This window comes from Rhinatrema bivittatum, chromosome 9 (genome assembly GCF_901001135.1).
Source record: "Rhinatrema bivittatum chromosome 9, aRhiBiv1.1, whole genome shotgun sequence".
In the NCBI taxonomy this organism is placed as follows: Eukaryota; Metazoa; Chordata; class Amphibia; order Gymnophiona; family Rhinatrematidae; genus Rhinatrema; species Rhinatrema bivittatum.
Genome location: NC_042623.1, coordinates 162,648,268 through 162,670,176, shown reverse-complemented (window position 1 = coordinate 162,670,176; position 21,909 = coordinate 162,648,268). Strand labels below are relative to the sequence as shown.

General features: G+C 43.6%; 1 protein-coding gene across 1 annotated transcript in view; it reads left to right on the top strand.

Moving 5' to 3' along the window:
- Nucleotides 1–21,909, top strand: part of PROC (protein C, inactivator of coagulation factors Va and VIIIa) — a 111,729-nt gene that overhangs the window by 7,518 nt on the left and 82,302 nt on the right. Inside the window, exons 4-7 of the mRNA XM_029617319.1 lie at nucleotides 8,379–8,403; nucleotides 11,463–11,573; nucleotides 12,459–12,599; nucleotides 20,508–20,605. Of these exons, the coding sequence (XP_029473179.1) occupies nucleotides 8,379–8,403; nucleotides 11,463–11,573; nucleotides 12,459–12,599; nucleotides 20,508–20,605 (375 nt within the window). The remainder of the gene's footprint in view (nucleotides 1–8,378; nucleotides 8,404–11,462; nucleotides 11,574–12,458; nucleotides 12,600–20,507; nucleotides 20,606–21,909) is intronic.

Genomic DNA, 21,909 nt, shown 5'->3' with positions numbered 1-21,909 from the left:
CTTTCGGATAATAGAAAGACTAGAGGGCATTCCATGAAGTTAGCATGTGGCACATTTTAAACTAATCGGAGAAAGTTCTTTTTCACTCAACGCACAATTAAACTCTGGAATTTGTTGCCAGAGGATGTGGTTAGTGCAGTTAGTATAGCTGTGTTTAAAAAAGGATTGGATAAGTCCTTGGAGGAGAAGTCCATTACCTGCTATTAATTAAGTTGACTTAGAAAATAGCCACTGTTATTACTAGCATCAGTAGCATGGGATGGACTTAGTTTTTGGGTACTTGCCAGGTTCTTATGGCCTGGATTGGCCACTGTTGGAAACAGGATGCTGGGCTTGATGGACCTTTGGTCTGACCCAGTATGGCATGTTCTTATGTTCTTAGAAGCCTCTCATGAGGAACTTTATCAAACGCCTTATGAAAATCCAAGTACACTACATCTACCGGTTCACCTTTATCCACATGTTTATTAACTCCTTGAAATTAAAACGTTTATCTCTGTGGACAAGCAGGATAAAGTCTACCACACAAGTGGGATGATGCCCTCCAATGGTGCTGAGATGGAAAAGATCTTGAGCAGGCCTTCTCAGAGTCACCTGAGTTTTTTTTTTTTGTTCTGCTGTTGTGAATGGATGCTTTTTTGGCTTACTAGCATCACCACGTGCCAAAAAAAAAGGAAAATTCTAAAGACCAAAATGATCCATCCAATCTGCCCAGCCTGCTTACAGTCACAATTGCCAATCTGTGCAGGTTAACACTATGCCTTCTGTTAAGTATAGTAACTGCTGCTCTGCGCAGGTACTCCAGTGCAGAAATGTTAACTTTAGGTGTAAGAGAGGTTACCCCAATTCTTCACTGCATTCTCTAGTCCCTAGGGATCCTCTGTGTTTGTCCCATACCCTTTTGAATTCCATTATCATTCTTGCCTTCACCATCTCTTCTGGGAGGGCATTCCATGTATCCACCACACTTTCTGTGAAGAAATAATTTCTGACATTGTTCTGGAGTCTTCCTCCTTGGCAGGGCAGCTCTATTATTAGGCAGTGTGAGCAGTGGCCTCACATGGCAAAATTTTGGGGCGGCGGCAAGTGCTCCCCCAAAATACCTCTGCAACACCGGCCTCATTTCCCAGCTAAGTCAATACAGTCCGCGCCGGCAGGAAGGGAGTAGTTTGTAGCCTGATTTATTGACTTCTCCAACTACTGAGAAAGGGAGGGGATGAGAGAGAAAGGAAAGAAGGAAAGGGTTGAGAAAGAAGGGAGGAGAAAGGGGTGAATGATTGGAGAGGAGGGGTGAATGAAAGGATGGAAAAGAGTAGAAGGGTGGGTGAGAGGGAAGGGATGGAATATGAAAAGTGAGTGAAGAGAGGGAGTAAATGTGAGAGGGAAAGGAGGGAATATGAGGGATGAGTGGAGGGAGAGGATATAAGAAAGATATGATAGAAGGATAACCTAGAATGGTAGTGTCCTAATTTTCCAGTAGGAGGAAAATCAATCAGCCAGTTGTTGAAGAAAGGAAGGGGGAAAGAAGCCCTGGCATGAGAGAGAGCATCCGTGTGTGTAGGGGATGGAGAGAAGAGCAGAGGAGAGAGATAGAGCATGTGAGAGAGTATGCGTGTGAGAGGGAGGGAGCATATGAGAGAGAGAGAGAGATCATGTGAGTAGGTGTGAGAGGGAGGGAGCTTATGAGAGAGAGAGAGAGAGCATGTGTGGGAGTAGGAGAGGGGGAGGTGCATATGAGAGAGCATGTGTTAGGATTGCTGATTTTATATTTGATTTTATTGTTTATTTTATGAGGAATGTTAATGTTTCAGTTTTTCCATTGTTGCATACGGTTTCCAGTTCAGTTTGTGTCTGACAGTTTCGATTTCTACTTTAAAATCTTTAAAATCTGTAATTGATTAGGGTCTGTCTTTTCTGTGTGTGTGACCAAGGTGATGTATTCTGCTAGCATATATTTATGTAGGGATCTACTATAGCAACTTGGCTTGTTCCTTTTTCCTAATAGCTGGTGTACTGGTGTTTTAGCGCCTGGGGTAATATTTGCTTTTTTCATAGGTAAGATTGGTACCATTTGAAGGCTAGCAACTAGTGCTGTTTTGGTATGGAAGGTTTATTAGAATGTTATTGATTTCAGTTTGCTTATGGCTTTCTGAGGGCCAAGCCCTCATCCAATATGCATTATAATAGGCAATACTATATGGGTTCAAAGTGGGGTTTTTTAAGGGTTTTCTGGTTGGCACCACAACAGTGCATGCAGACTACATCCAACAAGCATTGATCTGTGCAGTCGGGGTAAATAAACATTGGGGTAACTTGCTTGATGCAGCGGTTACTACCCTTAACCATTAAGCCTTATGCTCACCTTTGATGCAACTCCAACATTACTCTCTGCACCAATGACAGGGGAGGGCAGGAAATTTGAATCAAATAGTTACCAACAAAGGCCCTGAACTTGGTGGTTGATGAAACAGATAAGTATGGGAAAATAAGTCTGGAAGCTTGCTGAGCAGACTGGATGGGCCGATTGGTCTTTTTCTGCCGTCATTTCTATGTTTCTATGTTACATGTTGTGTTTTTTACTTCAGAAAGCTGTAATTTGATGTCCTTTTTCATGTAAATTCTGTTGTTACTAATGCATAATTTTTTATTGTGTGTGGGAAGGGCTGGGGAAGGATGGAACAAGGCTATAAGATTCACCTATGGTGCCTAATACTCTTGCACTGTCCCCTGAGAGACTGCGCCACACACAGACCTTCACCATTCACCCATCTCCTCCTTCCCCAGGGTGCAGATGTTGGGGAAGCATGGGAGACAGGTGGTAGGGTTCCTGGGAGTGTGGCAGATTGCCAGCTTCCTACAAATATTATCACTGACACTCTTATCTGCCATTCTTTGGGAACCCTGACCCCTATCTCCCCTTCCTACCCAGCTTTCAAATTACCAAAATGGCCAGATTCCAAGGGGTTCCCCCTTTTGCCTTCTCACTGATTTGACCTGTGCCATGCTTTGGGGCAGGAGGTGGGAGATGTCATCTCATCCTTCACCTCAGGCAGCAGATTGCCTTGAGCCACCCCTACCCCTTGGAGTTTCATGCCATGATCCAATTTCCTTTCCATCGGAAAAGATTTGATTTTTGTGCATCCTTAGTTCCTTTCTAGTATTTGCAAGTCTATGTCGTAACTTGCACTAGCAAGTTAGATGCCAAACATTGATAAGGCTGGCAAAAAGAGATTTTGATAAAAAAAAAGCTTGCTATAAAGACAAAAAACTCATAATAAAAAAGATTTCAAATAAATCTGAAGCAGAAAGCCTGTGAGGGAATCGGCTGGATAGTTAGATGAGGGGTGAAAGGGCCAAAATGAAGACTAAATGAATTCTTTGCTTCACTCTTTACAGAGGAGGAAGTTGTGGAGATACCTATGGCAGAAACAGTACTATTTAATGGAGATGATTTGGAGGAACTGAAACAAATCATGGTGAATCTGGAAGATAAAATAGGACAAATTAACAAACTAATGAGTAGCAAATCACCTAGACAAGATGGTATACACCCCAGAGTTCTTAAAGAACTCAAAAAGGAAATTGCAGACCTATTACTAGTAATTTGTAATCTATCATTACCTAAATTGCGCACCTTACTCACAATGGCAATATTTACTCCTTCGAAAGACAAGAAAACTGGAGATTCCTGTGCAGAGAATCTTGATGGTACAAGTCTGTTATCACAGCGCTATGTCTTTATTATATTTAAGCAATGTGTGATCTTCTTGAGGGGCTTCTGCCGTCCCTGATGCCACCAGAACAAAAAATTGAATATTGTTGGCATACAGTCGATAGCCAACATCCAGGTTAGATAAATGCTGACATAAAGGAAATGTATATAAGTTGAACAGTGTTGCTGACAAAGCAGATCCCTGAGGAACTCCAGTGTCTGAAGCAACTGGAGCTGGTTTGTCCCTTTCTATTGATACTTTCTGAAAATGATTCCTCAGAAAAGAGGAAAACCATTATTATACCTTTGCAGTAATCCCAAACTATTTGAGGCACTGTTAACAATAATGAGTGATTGTGTCGAACATTGCAAAACTGTCAAGGAAGATTAAAAAGTAATCCATCCTATTATCAAACCCACGGCAAAAAAGTATCACAAATATATAGCAGCCGTGTTGATGTGTCATGTGCTGGATGAAATTCAAACTGCTAGAGGTCCAGTACACTATTAGTCTTTAAATGTTCATTCAGTTGCTTTAAAACTATGTTTTCCAACACTTTCACTAAAAAAAGGCAGCATGGATATGAGGCAGTAATTGCTAAAATCACCAGGATCAAGATGTTCTTTCTTCAAGACGGGACGGACAGATGCTCCTTCCAAAATAAATTTAACAAATATATATTAACAAACTGACAAAAACTGTCCTAGTTCCTCATTCATAGGCATAAAAAATGCATTTGAACAATAAGATAATATGCAAAAAGTAGTCTGTAAGTTAGATACAACTTCTATGACTTCCTTTGTGGACACTTCCTCAAACTCTTACCAACTCAAACTGCACCTTCAAAAGCATATAAACCAGATAAAGTCTGTCCAGAGGGTTATTAAAATGTACAGTGGTCTTCATTCTAAAGCATATGGGGACAGACTTAAAGATCTAAACATGTATACCCTAGAACAAAGACAAGATAGGGGAGATATAATAGAGATAATTAAATATCTCAAAGGTTTCCATGCAGCAGAGGCAGGATTTTTTTCAATGGAAAGGAGACTCTGGAATGACGGGTCATGGGATGGGGTTGAAAGGGGGTAGACTCAGGAGTAATCTAAGGAAATATTTCTTTACAGAAAGGGTGGTGAATGCATGAACAGTGGTGGAGCCAAGACAGTATCTGAATTCAAATAAGCATGGGATAAGCACAGAGGATCCCTGAGGGAGTGGTAGGGATTGTAAAGCTAAATAGTTAGTGTAGATGGGCAGACTAGATAGGCCATATGATCTTATTCAGCCATCACACATGAGTTTATGTGGCTGTCAGGACCTGTTCTGCTGTGAGCTGCATCTCTTTTGCCACCCACTAGATGCTGCTGCAGTGCTGCTCTGTGTAAATCTATGTTTATGCACCAGCTTTGTTGTAGTTTGCCTACCCAATTAGGCTGTTTTTTAAATGCTCTGACTGTTTTTTTCCATGCCCCACAAATGAGCAACATGATCAGAGGTACATATATGTTAAAATAACATTTATTTCCACAATCACCTAATAATTTTTTATTAGCATTCTTATACAAACTATCGGGTCGATCCTGTAAGGCCGCGGTAATAACAGTGCGGCAGTGTCAGGCGCACCCTTCCTCCCCGCACGCACAGTTCTCTTCACTAACTCCCCGATACTCTCCTCTAATCGAATGCAAATGCATGCCACGGCTTTAAAGCTGTAGGGAAGGGTTATGCCCGCGTAACCCATTTTACTGTATAGGCGCTTAATACAGCGCCTATACAGTAACCAGGGTGCGCTGGTACCTGTCATTTCAAATGTCATTTCAAATGACATTTGAAATGACAGGCACCATGAAGTGAAAAAAAAAAATACCAAAATATGTAAAAACCTGAGTGTTCAAAAAAAATAAATTTTTAAATACCTGTCGGAGGGCCGCGTGGGTCCAGGCGGCTGGCGGCGGGAGCCGGGTGGTCGCGTGTTTAATCTAGGCCGCGGGCGGGTGGGCGCCTGTTCCAGGCGGCGGCGGCGGGGGCGGGTGGACACGCGTTAGTTCGAGACGGCCGGCGGGCGGGCGGTCGCGTGTTAAATCTAGGCCGGGTTGCACAGGCGCGCATTAATTCATCCAGGCGGAGGAGCCGGCGGCGAAAGCTGCCGGCTTCGCCTGAATGAATGCGCGCCTGTGCGACCCCTGCGATTCGGCGCTCAAGGCAGTCACATTCCGTGACGTCACGGCATGTGACTGCCTTGAGCGCCGAATCGCAGGGGTCGCACAGGCGCGCATTCATTTACTGCCGGTGGGGGCTGCGAGGCAGCCCCCACCGGCAGTGAATGAATGCTGTGACTGCCTTGAGCGCCGAATCGCAGGGGTCGCACAGGCGCGCATTCATTCAGGCGGAGCCAGCTGCTTTCGCCGCCGGCTCCTCCGCCTGGATGAATGAATGCGCGCCTGTGCAACCCGGCCTAGATTTAACACGCGACCGCCCGCCCGCCGGCCGTCTCGAACTAACGCGTGTCCATCCGCCTGGATGAATGAAAGCGCGCCTGTGCGGACCCGGCCTAGATTTAACACGCGACCACCCGCCGCCCACCGACCGTCTCGAACTAACGGGTGTCCCGCCGCTGCCGCTGCCGCCTGGAACAGGCGCCCACCCGCCCGCGGCCTAGATTTAACACGCGACCACCCGGCTCCCGCCGCCGCCGCCTGGACCCACGCGGCCCTCCGACAGGTATTTAAAAATTTTTATTTTTTTTTCTGACAGGTTTTATGTGTCCCACATCATTACATTTTCTCGATCATCTCTGTATCGCTTTTTTTTTTATTGTGTTTTATTGTTTTTGAGTGTCTTAAGCGGTGTCGATGGATTTGTTACTAGACTCACAGTCCTAACTCCTACTAGGGGGAGGCTGTAAACTAACACGTTACGGCCGCGGCAAAACAGTGCGTTACTAATGAGATAACCTGAGCGCGCGTTACGGTATCGGAGGGGAATAGCTAATTCCTTCATTATACAGCTAATTCGTTCATTTACATGCCGGGTGGGGAAGGGTTACGCGTCTGTTTTAAGAAGCGCTACGGATGCGCGAAACTGGAGACTGTATCGCTGGTTTGCCTTACGCGTCCGAATTGTGCGCAGCGAGCTAGTTACAGACGAGAAATCTTCAAATGAATGTTACTGTATCGAGCTGTATGTTTTTAAAGATTTTCTTCATGTGGTGTTTTCAACAACAAGCTATCCCACAATCTTAATAATTAAAGCATAATCATACCCCCCAATCGACGCTCACACATTCCCAACCACTCATACCATAATGCACTCATACACACTCATTAATACATGTTTCATAGAGATGTGAACCGGAATCGGTTCGGATTCTGGTTCCGATTCACATGTGGGGTTTTTTCCATCGGGCCTGATGGAAAAAAACCCACATCAAAGTTTTGTTTATCGGCTGCGCCCCAGCCGATAAACAAAAAACCCACCCCGACCCTTTAAAGCTAACCCCTTAACTTCCCCTACCCTCCCGACCCCCCCAAAAACATTTTACAGGTACCTGGTGGTCCAGTGGGCGTCCAGGGAGTGATCTCCCACTCCGGGCCGTCCTCCCGCTCCCGGGCCGTCGGCTGCCACTAATCAAAATGGCGCCGATGGCCCTTTGCCCTTACCATGTGACAGGGTATCCGTGCCATTGGCTGAATTCTGTCACATGGTAGGAGCACTGGATGGCCGGCGCCATCTTGTGCTCCTACCATGTGACAGGGGCTGACCAATGGCACCGGTAGCCCCTGTGACATAGTAAGGGCAAAGGCTATCGGCGCCATTTTGAATACTGGCAGCCGACGGTCCGAGTGCAGGAGGTCGCTCCCGGACCCCCCCTGGACTTTTGACAAGTCTTGTGGGGGTCAGGAGGGTCCCCCAAGACTTGCCAAAAGCCCCTGGTGGTCCAGCAGCGGTCCAGGAGCGACCTCCTGCACTCGGACCGTTGGCTGCCAGTATTCAAAATGGCGCCGATAGCCTTTGCCCTTACTATGTCACAGGAGCTACTGGTGCCATTGGTCAGCCCCTATCACATGGTAGGAGCACAAGATGGCGCCGGCCATCCAGTGCTCCTACCATGCCATGCCTGGCACCAACAAAGGACTCAGTGGTCTACAGTTTCCTGGATCACTTCTGGAGCCATTTTTAATAACCAGGGTTTACATTGACCACAGATACTTTGGCTATTATAAATGATTGGTTACAGATTACTAGTATCAAGTAAAGTCTTCACCAAATGATTCATAGACCAAATAACAAAATAAAAATTGTGGAAGGAAAAAACTTCAGTAACCTCTAGAGAAAAACCTACAATGAGGTCTATACCAACATTAGTCCAAAATCCTCCTTCAAATTCCTTAAATCTTTGTTTCTTTAAATGTACAAGAATATGAACAAGTACTCTTATTATATATATATATAGAGAGAGAGAGAGAGTCCAACAGTAAACAATTCTTAATATCAAACCACAATGGCAAGCTGACATGGAAAGTATTTTTCCTTCCAATGGCTACGTCAGGGATTTTTTTCAGAATGAAACTCATACTCACAAGCTTCTTAATTCAGGTGTTATTCAACATTTTGTCGGCAGTATATCTTCAGCTTATTCATTACTTTTTTCTTTCTTCACAGCTCAGCTTCTGGGCAAAGTATTATGGTAAGTTCTTAATAGAAAAAATTATAAATAAATGAATAAACCCAATAAAATTTATTTATTTAAAATTTTTTATTCTGTGCTATCTACCATTCTAGATCCACCTGAGAAAAAGTTCATAGTAAACACCATGGATCACCAGTGTTTTTATGTCATTTATGGCCTAATCTATGGTGTCTTCTACATAAATCCTTAGTAATGTTTCTGTTATCTTCTTTGTCTGCATTTAAATCTTCTGTTATATGTTCTTTCACTCCTTAGCTTCCTAGTAGGTTCCTAGAATCTTCCAGTCCAAGAAAGATTTCCCTCGATAGCAAATCCCTGTCTTATGCAAACTTTAACAGCTCACCCGAAAGGTGGTAACCTTGAGACTTCAGGTACTTGAGGCTGGCTTCTACATTACTTACAGTGACTTTCTAAAGAATATCACTCCATATGTCCCCACTTATATCCAAGGCATAATTTAAAGTCAAAATTAGGTACGCATTAGTCAACTTAAATGAGATTTGAACCTCTTTCAGACTGAGGGAGTGTGGCTCAATTCATCTCAAATTGCACAGCTAGTACTCAGGTCTGACTCTGACTCAAGGTAGCTGGAATTGAATGTAAACCTGGGTGATTTGGCCCATTAGTTAAACAATGTGCCATGTGTAATACTTAATATTTCTCCTAGCAATAAACATTGTTCAAGAAGAAGGGGAATGATTATTAATTTCTACAATGTAGTCCTTATGATCCACATTCTGGAGTCACAAATCTGCCTGGGGTTAGCTCAAATGGAACAATGCACTTACAGTATACTTTCTCTGGTAACACAGACATAAACATATAGAAATACCTCATGCATTCACCATACCTCACATACTTCATTCCCACTATAATCGCAAACACATTCTGACACATACACAGTAATACATACATTATTCAGCCCTGCGTTTTACATTCACATCACTTCTTTATGTAAATAAAACCTATGTTACTCATACACATCACATTTATCTCACATACACAGAGCAAAACTAATTAAAAATAAAGTATTCTCCTTCCCCACATATATACAAATATTAGGGGTGTACAGACTCAAAAGATTTTTTTTTTTTTGTTCTTTCATTTCAAAGATCACATTCATCAGGTTCTTCTTGAAATAAATTTTTCATTTGTTTGTTTCATTTACTTTTTCGTTTTAGGTTGAAGTCAATGGAGGAAGCAATTCTTAAGTCCCATTGATTGCAGTGTAAAAGAAAAAATTAACCAGGGCTGGGTCCCATCACTGAGGCCCAGGCTTAGACCCAAGCCTGATGCCAGGGTCTAGGCCTGGCATCGTGGAGGCCAAGGTTGGGTCCTATCACCCAGTCTTAGGCCCAGACCCAGGACAGAGGCCAAGTCCCATTATCGAGGTCTAGGCCTAGGCCCAAGTCCAAGCCCGATGCCAGGCTTGGGCTTGGGCCAAGCCTGGCATCGGGCTTGGACTTGGGCCTCGGGCTTGGCCCCTGGCATCGGGCTTGGCCCAAGGCCTCAGTGACAGGGCCCAGGTCCTGTCACTGAGGCCTGGCCCAAGACTGGGGCCCATCACCTAAGCCCAGTCCCCGGACCAGGTCTTCCACCCTCTTCTTTTTTTATCCATCAAATAAAAATGATGCTGTCCACACAAAGAACGTGCCATAGTGACACCAGTGCAGCATCTTCTTCCCAAGCGGACGGCACAATTTTGATGTATAGCCGTATATAAAAATGGATCTAAGTGCATGGGAGAAAGGCATCAAAGTGGCATCACTGCAGCACGGGCTTAGGGAGGACGGTGCCATTTTTATTCAACAGAAGAAGAAAGAAGGCAGTGGAAAGCCTAGTCCTGGACCTTGGCCTAGGTCTAGGTGACAGAACACAATCTTGGGCTAAGCCCTGATAATGGGACCCAGCCTTAGTCAGGTGTGGGCCTGGGTTATGTCAACAGGCCTGGGACTCGGCAACAGGACCTGATTTCAGACCTATTCCTAGGCCTGAGCCTTGGTGACCGGACCCAGCCTAGGCCCATGTCTCAGTGACAGGATTCTGCCTTGGGCTGGCACTGGCACTGCTCCTACACTTGGGCCCTGGCTTCAGGTCAAGCTCTTGTCCTGCCGGAAGCTCATTTTTTTAATTACAAAAATACAAAAATACTCAAAAGGTTTAGGGGTAGATTTTAAAAGGGTTTCGCAATAAGTTATTCGCATAACCCTTTCAAAACCCCCCTGCATGCGCCGAACCTATTTTGCATAGGCTCGGCTGGCGCGCAAGCCCCGGGATGCGCGTAAGTCCCAGGGCTTTGCTAGGGGGGGGCGTGTTGGGGGGCAGCGCAACGTTCAGGGCATTCCAGGGCGTGTTGGGGGCATGGTGCCGGCCCGGGGGCATTTAGGGGACGTGGCTGAGGCCTCCGAAATCGCTCCCGGGCCGGGGAATCGCGCGGCGGCAGCCGATAGGCGTGCGCGAGTTACGCCTGTCTGGAGCAGGCATAACTTTCACGATAAAGGTGGGGGGGATGTAGATAGGGCTGGGAGGTGGGTTAGGTGGGGGAAGGGAGGGGAAGGTGGGGGGAGGCCGAAGGAATGTTCCCTCTGAGACCGCTTCGATTTCAGAGCGGCCTCGGAGGGAACGGGCAGTGCGCGCAGGGCTCGGCGCGCAGAAGGTGCACAAATGTGCACCCCCTTGCACGTGCCGACCCCACATACACGCGTAGCCCCGCGTATCTTATAAAATCCGGCGTACTTTTGTTTGCGCCTGGTGTGCGAACAAAAGGTATGCGCGGGCGTACATTTATAAAATCTACCCCTTAGGGTATTTTTTTCAGACTATTTTTGGTGCTTTTCATTCATAACAAACCAAAAATGGCCTCTTTCATCGCATTTGTACTCATTCATTTAAACCAAACACACATTCTTAATACATGTAATGATTCAAAATAAGGCCTTTTAGTTTTAAATGTTCAAATCAGATGATGTCCCCTATATAATGGGAGAGTGTGATATTTAAGGCCCATCTGCTGTTTCACCCATGTACTTGTACCTCCCTGCTTTTGTACATTTTAGATGGAGACCAGTGCCTGCCCAACCCCTGTATGAATGGGACCTGCAAAGATAACATTGGAAGATTTGACTGCATCTGTCAGAGTGGCTGGGAAGGACGTCTGTGCCAATATGGTAACCACAGTCTCTTGATTTGCTACAGAGAGACATTATTAGCTATTTCTCTGTCTTGCCAACTGTGGCATGAGTAGTTATTCCTTGGCCTAGATACACAATTAGTTTTAGAGGGCCACAACTGGGGCTGGTTTTCAGGTTAGCTAAGCTTTACAAATTAATCTATTTCTTATACCAAATACATGCAAGTGTACCTCATGAATATTCATTGTTTTATCCTGAAAACCAAACATTTTTGTAGTCCTCAAGGGCTAGAATTTCACACCACTATCTTAAACTATGCATACAAAGGGTAGACAAAAGATTTTGGAATGGGGAGCATGTATGAGTAGAAGAAGAGAGGCATGTAGATGTGTTTCTGAGTTAACAGTGTCTGAAAGTGGGTGCATGCCCTAGGTGCCAGTGTCTGAAAGTCAGTGTGCCTTCGAGATAATGGTTTTTAAAGGAAGATACCCCTCCAAGGTGATGGGTTTTTTGAAGGTAGATGTGTCCCTGAGGTGTTGGTTTCTGAAACACTGGCTTTTAATCTAGGGTGATGGTGTCTGAAATGGGGAGCAGTTTCTGCAATCTTGTAGTACGTATAAGGCATGCTTTTAAAATGAAATTATCCAGAGAAGGATCATGATAATGTATTGTCCTGCCTCCATGCATCATCAGTTTGGATTCATTTTGAAGTTTTATTCTCCAGTGCTTGTATGTCCCCTTTATTTGTAATACCTCCCTGGCAATAGTTTGTTGGTAGTTTGCTGGTAGTGTTCCTTTGGAATTAAGCCATGAAGCAGATCTCAGAAACTCTTGACATACAGAACCTGCTGTTAGCCTCTTGTACTTTCTTGAGTGAAGCTCTCTGGCTGACGTTTCCTCTTTTATCTATTTGGTCATCAGAGGCTCTCTACACCAACTGCTCCATTAACCACGGAGACTGTGAGCATTTCTGCACTGAAGATCCGGAAAACAACCTGCGTCGTTGTAGCTGCGCCTCTGGGTATAAGCTGAATGATGATCACCGCAAATGTGACGCAGCAGGTAAAACAGCAGATAGTATCACTGCTCATGTCCAGCACTCAGAGCCAGTCTAATCACCATTTTTGTTGCCCTTTTTAAAAAATTTCTATTTTTCTTTCGCCTAATGTCATAGAGCATTGTCACGAAACACCTATCAACACATCCTTCCGTATAGTTAAGAATGTCTGCTTATGTACTCTTTCCTTTATGTATTGACCTGATCTATGAATGTCTCATGTAAACCATTGTGATCTTTATTTGGAACGATAGTATCTAAAATATTTAAATAAATAAATACTTATACTTCATTTCCTCCTAACCAGTGCCATTTGGCCTTTGCTAATTCCCAGTAACTAATTATCTGATCACAAATATCTCAAGACTCATAGGGCCGGATTTTCAAAAGGTTTGGCGACGCGCGTAAAGCCCCGGGAGGTGTGTAAGTCCAGGGGCTTGCAAAAAGGGGCGGGGCGTGGACAGGGTGGCCATGGGCGGGGCTGGGGCGGGGCGGGATCAGGTTCCCGGCATAGCAGCCATATTTGCTGCTGTACCGGGCTGGCGTGCGCAACTTGCGCCGGCTCAGAGGCAGGCGCAAAAGGTAAAACACATTTTTTGAGAGGGATTAGAGTAGGGCTGGGGGGGGAGATTAGGGGAAGGGGTGGGAAGGTCAGGATAGGGGGAAGGGAATTTCCCTCTCAGGCAGCTCCAATTTTGGAGCGGCCTGGGAAGAAACGGGGGAAGGTAGCGTGGCTCGGCACGCGCAAAGTGCACAATTATGCACCCCCTTGCGTGCGCCGACCCCTGATTTTATAACTTGCGCGCGCAAGTTATAAAATCAGATGTACATGTGCGCACACCGGGTAGCGCGCGCATGTTATAAAATCTACCCCACAGTAACATAGTATTGACGGCTGAAAAGAACCAAATGGTCTATCCAGTCTGCCCAGCAAACGTCTTATGGTAGTAACGTCTTATGGTAGTAACGTCTTATGGTAGTAACTTAAAACATGGCTAGTAACGTCTTATGGTAGTAACGTCTTATGGTAGTAACTTAAAACATGGCTCTTCCGACAAGCCTACCCTGATTAAGTACACCGACTTCTGCAAGATCTTGCCTACGCCTTGTATATTCCTGTAAATAGTCCGTTGCAGTTTTTATTTATTGCTTTAATTCCTCCACCTCCTGCTCTTTGTATACTCCTCCTTGTTCGCCCTCCCTGTTCATTGTAATTTCTACCTTTAAAGTTACATTGTAAACCGGTATGATGTATGCATACTAATACCGGTATATAAAGTTTTTAAATAAATAAATAAATAAATAACTGCAATGACGTGCGGGCCATCCCCCTGTTTCTCTCAAGGGTAGCAACTGCCACGCCGTGAGGTTATTCGATGAGCCTTCTTGTTCTGGTTTCAAGTTTCTATCTCTGCACTTTTTTATATCTTAGTTTATCTTATTTGTCTTTATAATCTTGCTAAAGCTGCCTGTATTCTGCACTTTTTGGTATCCATTGTCTTGAATTTCAGGGTACAGACAAAATCACTTGCATCCAAGTGAAGATCTGCTCAGACGTCCCCTTTACTCACTAATGATTCTTGCCCCTCACTCTCGTATTTACTCCTGCAGGAGTGACCCACCTATGCTAATGACAGACTCTTACACAATCCAAAAGTTCTTTAATATATCAATGTCTCACTTGCCTTTCCAGCACCTTGACTAAGCCAATGAATAAACACATAAGGCGTCAAAGGTACATCAAAACTTCATTTTTTATTCTGTTAGTAGGAACATTCATTTTCAGTTTTATTTTATTTCTTTCCTGGGAATTTCAATGTTAGAACAAAAAAATCAGTGGAAAAATTAATTACTTTGTTATAACACACAAGAGAAAAATCAGTGGGAAAGTCATTTTTCCACTGTTTTTTGTTGTTGGTTTTTTTTTTTTTTTTTTGTTATAACATTGAAATTCCCAGGAAAAATAAAATAGAAACTGAAAATAAAGGTATCTATCTATTCATATATTAACAAAATATACAAAAGTTCCCACATCACAGCTTTGAATTCTAATCATCCATACCAGAATCTGTAAAAGCCAATCTAATGGAGTATAGAAGTGTTAACACATGATGACTCACCAAACCACTGTAAACATAGTACTTTCTTCCTTCTCCTCTAAACCACAGGTAGCCTATGCAGTGGGATGAAATCTCAGCAGAGCTTGGTCACATTTGTCTGTCTCCCAGTAATTCTGGTGAAACAATACCCAGAATATACTTTTGTGATCCACTGGTGCCACATTAAGCTGGCCAACATCAGATGCAGCTTTTGGCAATCACCTTAAGTAACTACTCCCTACTATTTATTTAATTTCTATGCATAGTTTACATCTATCTGGAATTCCCATGCCATGAACGTGCATCAATTTACTTAGAGCATTTCTTAATACCTGTCAGTTATTCATAATTTACCTGATACCAGTGGCATGCCATCTTTGGTTTATAGACTAAAAATCTGAAGATACCATCTCCTGGACAAACATAAATCTCATTCCAAAAACTGCTAACAAGCAGGTACAAATAGTACAAATATTAGTTAATTAAAATGTAATGTACTTAGAAAGTCTTTTGGAGGGTATTTTTGTAACGGCTCACATTTTCTAAGCAGACTTCTGTGCATAAGTCTGCTTAGAAAATGTGCGGGTTATCCAAGGACATGCATACACGCGTGCTCTCGAGCAGGTGTAACTGACTGCACGTGCAAACATACAGAGAGGCTCAAACACCACCCAAATAGAAAAAAGGAGAAGGAAGTGGCGGAGAAAACAAGAGACAAACTTCTGCTAGACTTTAACAATTCACGTAACAAAATGATACCAAAGTATAGAATCTAAAAATTGGAAGACTTTACTGTATCGGTGCAAAACTTTGCTATAAAAGCTGTAAGATCTGGAAAAATATGAAAACCAATGAAGCTGTTTCAATGTACATCCATATATTTCTTGAAGCAAGTGTCTCAATAAGTTCAATCAGTCCACTGGCTTATTCTCTTAATAGAAATATTTAAAAAATGCTTTAAAAATATATAGAGGCCATTATTTAACATTACTTGACCAGATAAATAGGGGCTTATCCAGCTGAATATACTTATATGGGTATATTCCGCTGAATATCCCCTCCAAGTTAGCCGGATAAGTTATATCCAGCTACCTTAGGGGGGTCATTCATCAAAATGCGTTAATGCCTAACGTATGCGTTATTTATTGCATCATGAGATGCGCATGCAAATTTTAAAAATGTAGTCAAAAGGGAGGAGTTTGGGAGGAGTTTATGAAAATGAGGGGTGTTTAACATTGCGTGCAATAGCGTAACGAATGCTATCACATGTTTTAATGCCGGAAATAACCACACCTTTTATCCTGGCTTTATGCTCTGTATTATACCCGAAGCAAGATTTGCGATAAAAATCATAAATCCCATTTTGGGCATGGAGAGGAGAGAGGGGAGGAGAGAGAGAGCCTCTGTGGAGGGCCACTGATTTCTTAACTTTTGCAGCTAGGTAGAGAGTGCATCAAGCTAGGTAGAGAGAACATGGTAGAAATCTACTCTTCTTTCACCTTCCATCCCTCCAAATCACATTAAATCTACTCTTCTTTCACCTTCCATCCCTCCAAATCACATTAAATCTTCACTGAAGGTAACTGTGCTGTTCGTACATCTCACTGTGCATGTTGAACTGTTCCCTAAACCCCAACACACCCCACAAACCTCACCCAAGTTACTAATGCCCCCTCTTACAGTGGTATAAATAGGTAACTTTATATGAGCCTCTACAGAATATCTCTTTCTCTCTCTCTCTCTCTCTCTCTCTCTCCCTCTCTCCAGGAGCAGTCCAAAATTTGTGTGAAAATATTTAACACGCATTGCGGTAAAATAGCTATTCAATGCGGTATTTGGAAAATAACCCTAATCACACCCCTTTTTCTATCGTGGGCATTATTCTAGCAGAATTTATAGCAAAATGATGAATCTAGGCCTTAGATAGCAGGATATCTTTGAATATTGCACCCTATATAATTTTAAAATATACATATACCAAAAAGTCTTTATACACATAAATCAAATATACTACTTCATCGTTCCCCTGATCAATCCAAACAACTGGGTTTTTATCCCCTACCAGCAGATGGAGACAAAGACAAAAAGCTTTACTGAACTGTTAGTACAGAAGATGGCCTCTGCAGTTGCACGGTGTTCCCTATCTCCAGCAGTCTAGCCTGCAGTCAGACGGAATTTGCTCCCAGGGGTGCTAGGCTTTGTTTTGGGCCATCCACCTGGTAAAGTAGGATCGAGCAGGGGGTTGGTGGCCCTTGGTATGACTCATACCTTTTCCTGATGGAGGGTTTGATAGCCAGTAGTGCTGACTCCCTCATGCCCTATTCACTTTTCCCTCTCACTGACTTATTCCTCCTGCCCTTCTCAGAAGACACTAAAACAGGAAAGTATTAGGTTCAGTTTTTTTTGGGGGGGGGGAGGCTTTTTTTCTTTTAAGGGGGGCCAGGTCCCTTTAAGAACTTAAAAAAAAAAAGTGAAGGAGAAGCCAAGCAGAGTAAAAGACTGGTGCCTGGAGTATGGGCTGCAGGAGAGGATCAGTGGTGCTTCTGCTTGCGGTGCAGGCTTCTGGGGCTGCAAGTTTGGGCCACAGTGAGAGGGATGCGGTCTTCCAGAGATCGACTATCTGTTTTGATGGCACTACGTTGAAACATGGCCGCTCCCACTGAGCATGAGAAGCAGTGCCTGTCGTATGCAGCCTGTGGAGCCAAGTTGCAGGCCTTGGGTGTTGGTGGAGAGGGCTGCTTGGAAGCCTCTCCTTCTGCCACTGAAGTAAAAGCAAAAAAAAAAAAGGCAACATTTGCAAATGGAAGGCAGCATTCCTGGTGCACAGAGGCAGGTCATGTTGGAGATGTTTTGCAATGTGGGAATAGTGGCCATGTTCCCTGCCTCTCTCACAGTTCTAGTAAACTTGGGGGGAAGGGAAGGCAGATCCTCCATATTTGTCTCCCATGGCGGGGGACATAAATGTTCCATGTGGCAGCTTGGGATGAGCTTCGGGGTTGCTTGAGGAGGATCTGGGCTGTGTGGAACTGATTTTGACAGTGCTTGTGCTATGGAGGCACAAACGTAAAAGAAACACTAGAGCAGGGTGAGTGTGCTGTCCTGTAGAGCTTACTCTTTTTTCTTTTTCATTTATAAGACTATTGGTTCTGTAAAATGTAAAATTAGCACTGTGAGACCTTAAAGTAGATGTTATTGTATCTAATGCTTATGTATATCAGAATGTATACTTAAATACAAATTGAGAAAAAAAGAAATACTAGAGCAAAAGGACTTTCCCCAGAGAGGGACTCTATGAGGTTTTGCGGGCCAGTCTGGTCCTGTCCCGTCCCGTCCGAAGAAAGGGGACTTGATCTGGATTTTTCAGTTGGAATCAGGGGTTTCAGAGGAGGAATTGAGGGAGGAGTCCCTAGATGCTTTTCCAAAGGACAAGGATCTGGATAAGGTTCCCATAGCAGAGAGGCAAATCCCTGTAGCTAAGGTAAGGAGCTCCTGCTATTGATATCTTAGCTCCTGGCTGGGCTTGGAATAAAGGCTTGTAAAGCTGATTCGGAACATGAAGGGGAACATCCCATTTTGCAGAGCTTGGGCATCCTGCTACAGCCTTTCCCTTTCATTGAATACTGAAAGCTATAGTCTTAAGTAATGGAATATTCTGGAATCCAGACTGTAAGTTGGCAGGGTTGGGACATATTGGTTCTCTTTAAGTTACCTAAAGTAGATGCATTGGTATCAGCAGTTACAAAGGAGACCACTATCCTGGTAGAAGATTGTGTGGTCCTTATGGACTTTTAGGTTTGGAAGATGGAGCCTCACCTCAAAATGTTCTTTGAGGTTTCAGCCTTAACATGCCATGTGGCAGTAGGCAGTAGTTGGATGGCTTGCACCTATTTCTGCAAGTTGCAATGGTCTCCCATGATAGACTCCGAAGGGCCTCATTCAGAGAAGGAGACAGGCACCTAGCATCTGGTCTAGGCATATAGGGCATGCACTGTAGGATCTGTTTTGTACATTGCCCAGAGACTTGGTGTCAGCAATGTTGGCAAGGAGATTTCTCTGGCTGCACAGCTGGTAGCCAGAGAAATCTCCTCGTCAACACTTGGTATTTTCCCCTTTCAAGGAAAACTATGCTTTGGAAGATCTGGGAAAGGTTGGTCAGGTATCTAGGAGAGTCTAAGCCTCATATGTTGCTGGAAGATAATCATGAGAGGGTCTGGAAAATCTTTCCCAGTAGGCAAACGTTTAGGGAGCACTGGCTTTATCAGCCTGGGAAAAGTCCTTTGCAGCACCAGTATTTGGGCAAGTGTCCATTCTTTTGGGGGAGCAGTAGAAATCCTCAGGCGAGTACAAGTTCCAGTTCTGGAGGACTTAAAGGCTCTCAATAAAGTTCAATTGGTCCACTCTCCATGTCTATCTGTTATTATGAGAAGTGGACCAAGATAACAGTTTAATGGTTTCTTTTTGTGGTAGGAGATGGTTATGCCTTCATATTTGCTCACCCTGTAGTCTAGAGTTTAATGGTCCCTTTGTATCCCTTAGAGGTTAAAGAAAATGGGGGATGCAGAATTATTCAGAGGGACCATCATTGGTTCTTTTGGTTTGTGGTCCTAGGAGGGCATTTTCAATTTCAAGTACTCCTCTTTGAGCCTGTGATGGCTCCTCCTCAAAAGTGATTTCCAAAATGATGGTGGTGGTAGTAGCAGCAGCCTTGTGCAAGGATGATATTTTGGTGCATCCTTATTTGGATGACTGGCTGAATCAAGCACAGTTAAGGGAAAATTGCCATCAATCTGTTCTCAAGGGACTTCTGGTGCAGACCTTAGGTTGGATAGTAAATTTTGCAAAAAACAAACTGATTTCATCACAGAATAACTGAGAGCTCAATTCAAGATGAATATAATCAAGGTGTTTCATACAACGGACAGGTGGAGCAGGTTTGTCAGTTCTTGAGAATGAGGACTCCCAGAGTCTGGGATTATCTGCAGCTGCTGATTTTCATGTTGGCAATGTTATATTTGGTCCCTTGGGTATTTACTCATATAAGACTATTGCACTCTTTTTTCTAGTAGAGCTGGGTTAAAATGTAACCTACATTTGCCAGGATTAAGAATTTTCTTTTTTACTAAACAATTTCTTTTGCTCTCTGACCCAAAATGTTTTTTTTCTCCTTAGCTCCAGCTACACAGGCATGCTTCTGGTACTCTCCAAATCTCTCTGTATCTGGCTCCAAATTGTTCCTTTCCCATGTGCAGAAGCAACTAACACAAGCTCTGCTCAATTCAGCTACTTGTTTACTTTTCTTTCCTGTCCAAGTGCTCTTTCTGTTTACATTTCCTTCCTATAGAAGGCTCTACAAGTTGGTAAGCAATTAATTTAAAAGCACATGATTTCTCTGTTAGAGCTAATGCAGCTCTGCTTCTCTCTCTTCCAGGTCCATTCTTCATGGGCCTAGAGAAATAAATAATATTATTTTGTTAACTGTGTTACACTAGGAAGGGACAGGGACTTTTAGGATCCCCTTATATATATACATATAACTATTTAAGTGCAAAAAACATTTGAAACTTTCCCTGTAGGAGAGTTTTTTAATTCATATTTTGTATTTTATTTGAATGATATTCCCAATGAGATACTTTTGTATAACCCATCCAAGTAATTTTCAGTGGACAGAAGGTTGATGATGGAGCTGAGTATTCTGGATACTGGATCAACTGATTCTAAAATCTTGTCTCATTAGTCACCAAAAGAAAGAGGAATTAGCCAATGACTTTAGTTTGCCTAGAATAACTAATCTCTTTCTTTTTTATTTTTTTGTAGTGGAGTTCCCTTGCGGGATGGTGAAGAAAAATCAAATGGCATATGACATCAGACTCATAGGGGGAAAGCCTGGGAAAAAAGGAGACAGTCCATGGCAGGTGAGGAAGAAACAGTCCATGGCAGGGGAGCTGGAGACAGCCTGTGTTATGTGGGAGGCAATGTGATAGGATGAGAGAGCCTATGGCAGGTGAGGAGGAGGCAACTCAAGGCAAATTAAAGAGGAGACAATTCATGAATGGGGAGCAGAGATTTCAGTGACAGGGGAGTAGAATGCAGCTTTTGGCAAGGGAGGTGGAGGTAACCTGTGGGAGGTAAGAAGATAAAATCAGCTAGGTTAAATTACTTCAAACAGATGTCATAACAGATGTTACTAGGAGAGGAGATCTATTTTTTATTTGTTTGCATCAGTGAAAACAATATTTCTCTTCTGTGCTTCTGGTGCAAGTCCTATATTCTCCACATTAGTGCACTATTCCATTCCTTTCAAAACAACTGTTTAACATATTTGCTTGTGCAGTCTGTATTAAGATAATCTAATATTAGCACTGTGAACGAGAAGCATTAACACACCTCTAAAGGGTCATAGACAAATAGCATGGGAACTAGGACTGTGTTATGGACATCTGGGCTTGGCAATCGGGGCGCCCCAGAGGAAAGGTGCATGCTGGGAGACACGATGGAGGAAGGCAAAGGCATCGTGGAGAAAGCCAGGGACTGGAGATGAGCCTGGAGAGACATTCAGAACAGGAACGCTGGAACTGGACACAAGCAGGTCACTGGAGACTGAACTCTGAAGCAGGGAGCTTTATGTGCAGGAATCTTGAATCATAAATAGCAGGAATCATGGAACAGGATACTTAAGAACAAAGCTTGGAAAGTAGGGAGCAAACAGATAACACTTCTGCAGGGCAGTCACAAAGAGGGCTGTTGGACCAGCACTTGTGTACCTTATATATTCCTGGGAATATGGGGCATACTCAGTGCTGGATCAATCGTGAGACTGCAGGGGCGTGTCTGATTCTCCCAGGAAACAAGATGAATACACCGAGACAACTAGGAAAGCTAGCAGCCTTGCAGCAGGTTCACAGCTTAGAAGTCCCAGGGTCATGGGTTCAAACCCCCAGTGACCATGAGACTGGAAGAAGAAGATCATGAAGGGAGAGAAAAAGGGAGTGGGCTGGAAGGAGCATCACAGAGAGGGGGGAGTGAGGGAGAAAGAGGTAGAGCTGGAAAAAAGAGTAGCAATAAGAATAGAGACAGAATGGGGGAAGAAAATGAGACAGCTTAGGAAGAAGATGGGACAAGGTAGTGTGAAGGGGAAAAAAAACAGGCACATCTGGCACTTTTCATTTTACTTGGCTTGCCCAAGAGAAAACCGTTTGACTGTTGCTGTCTACAAACG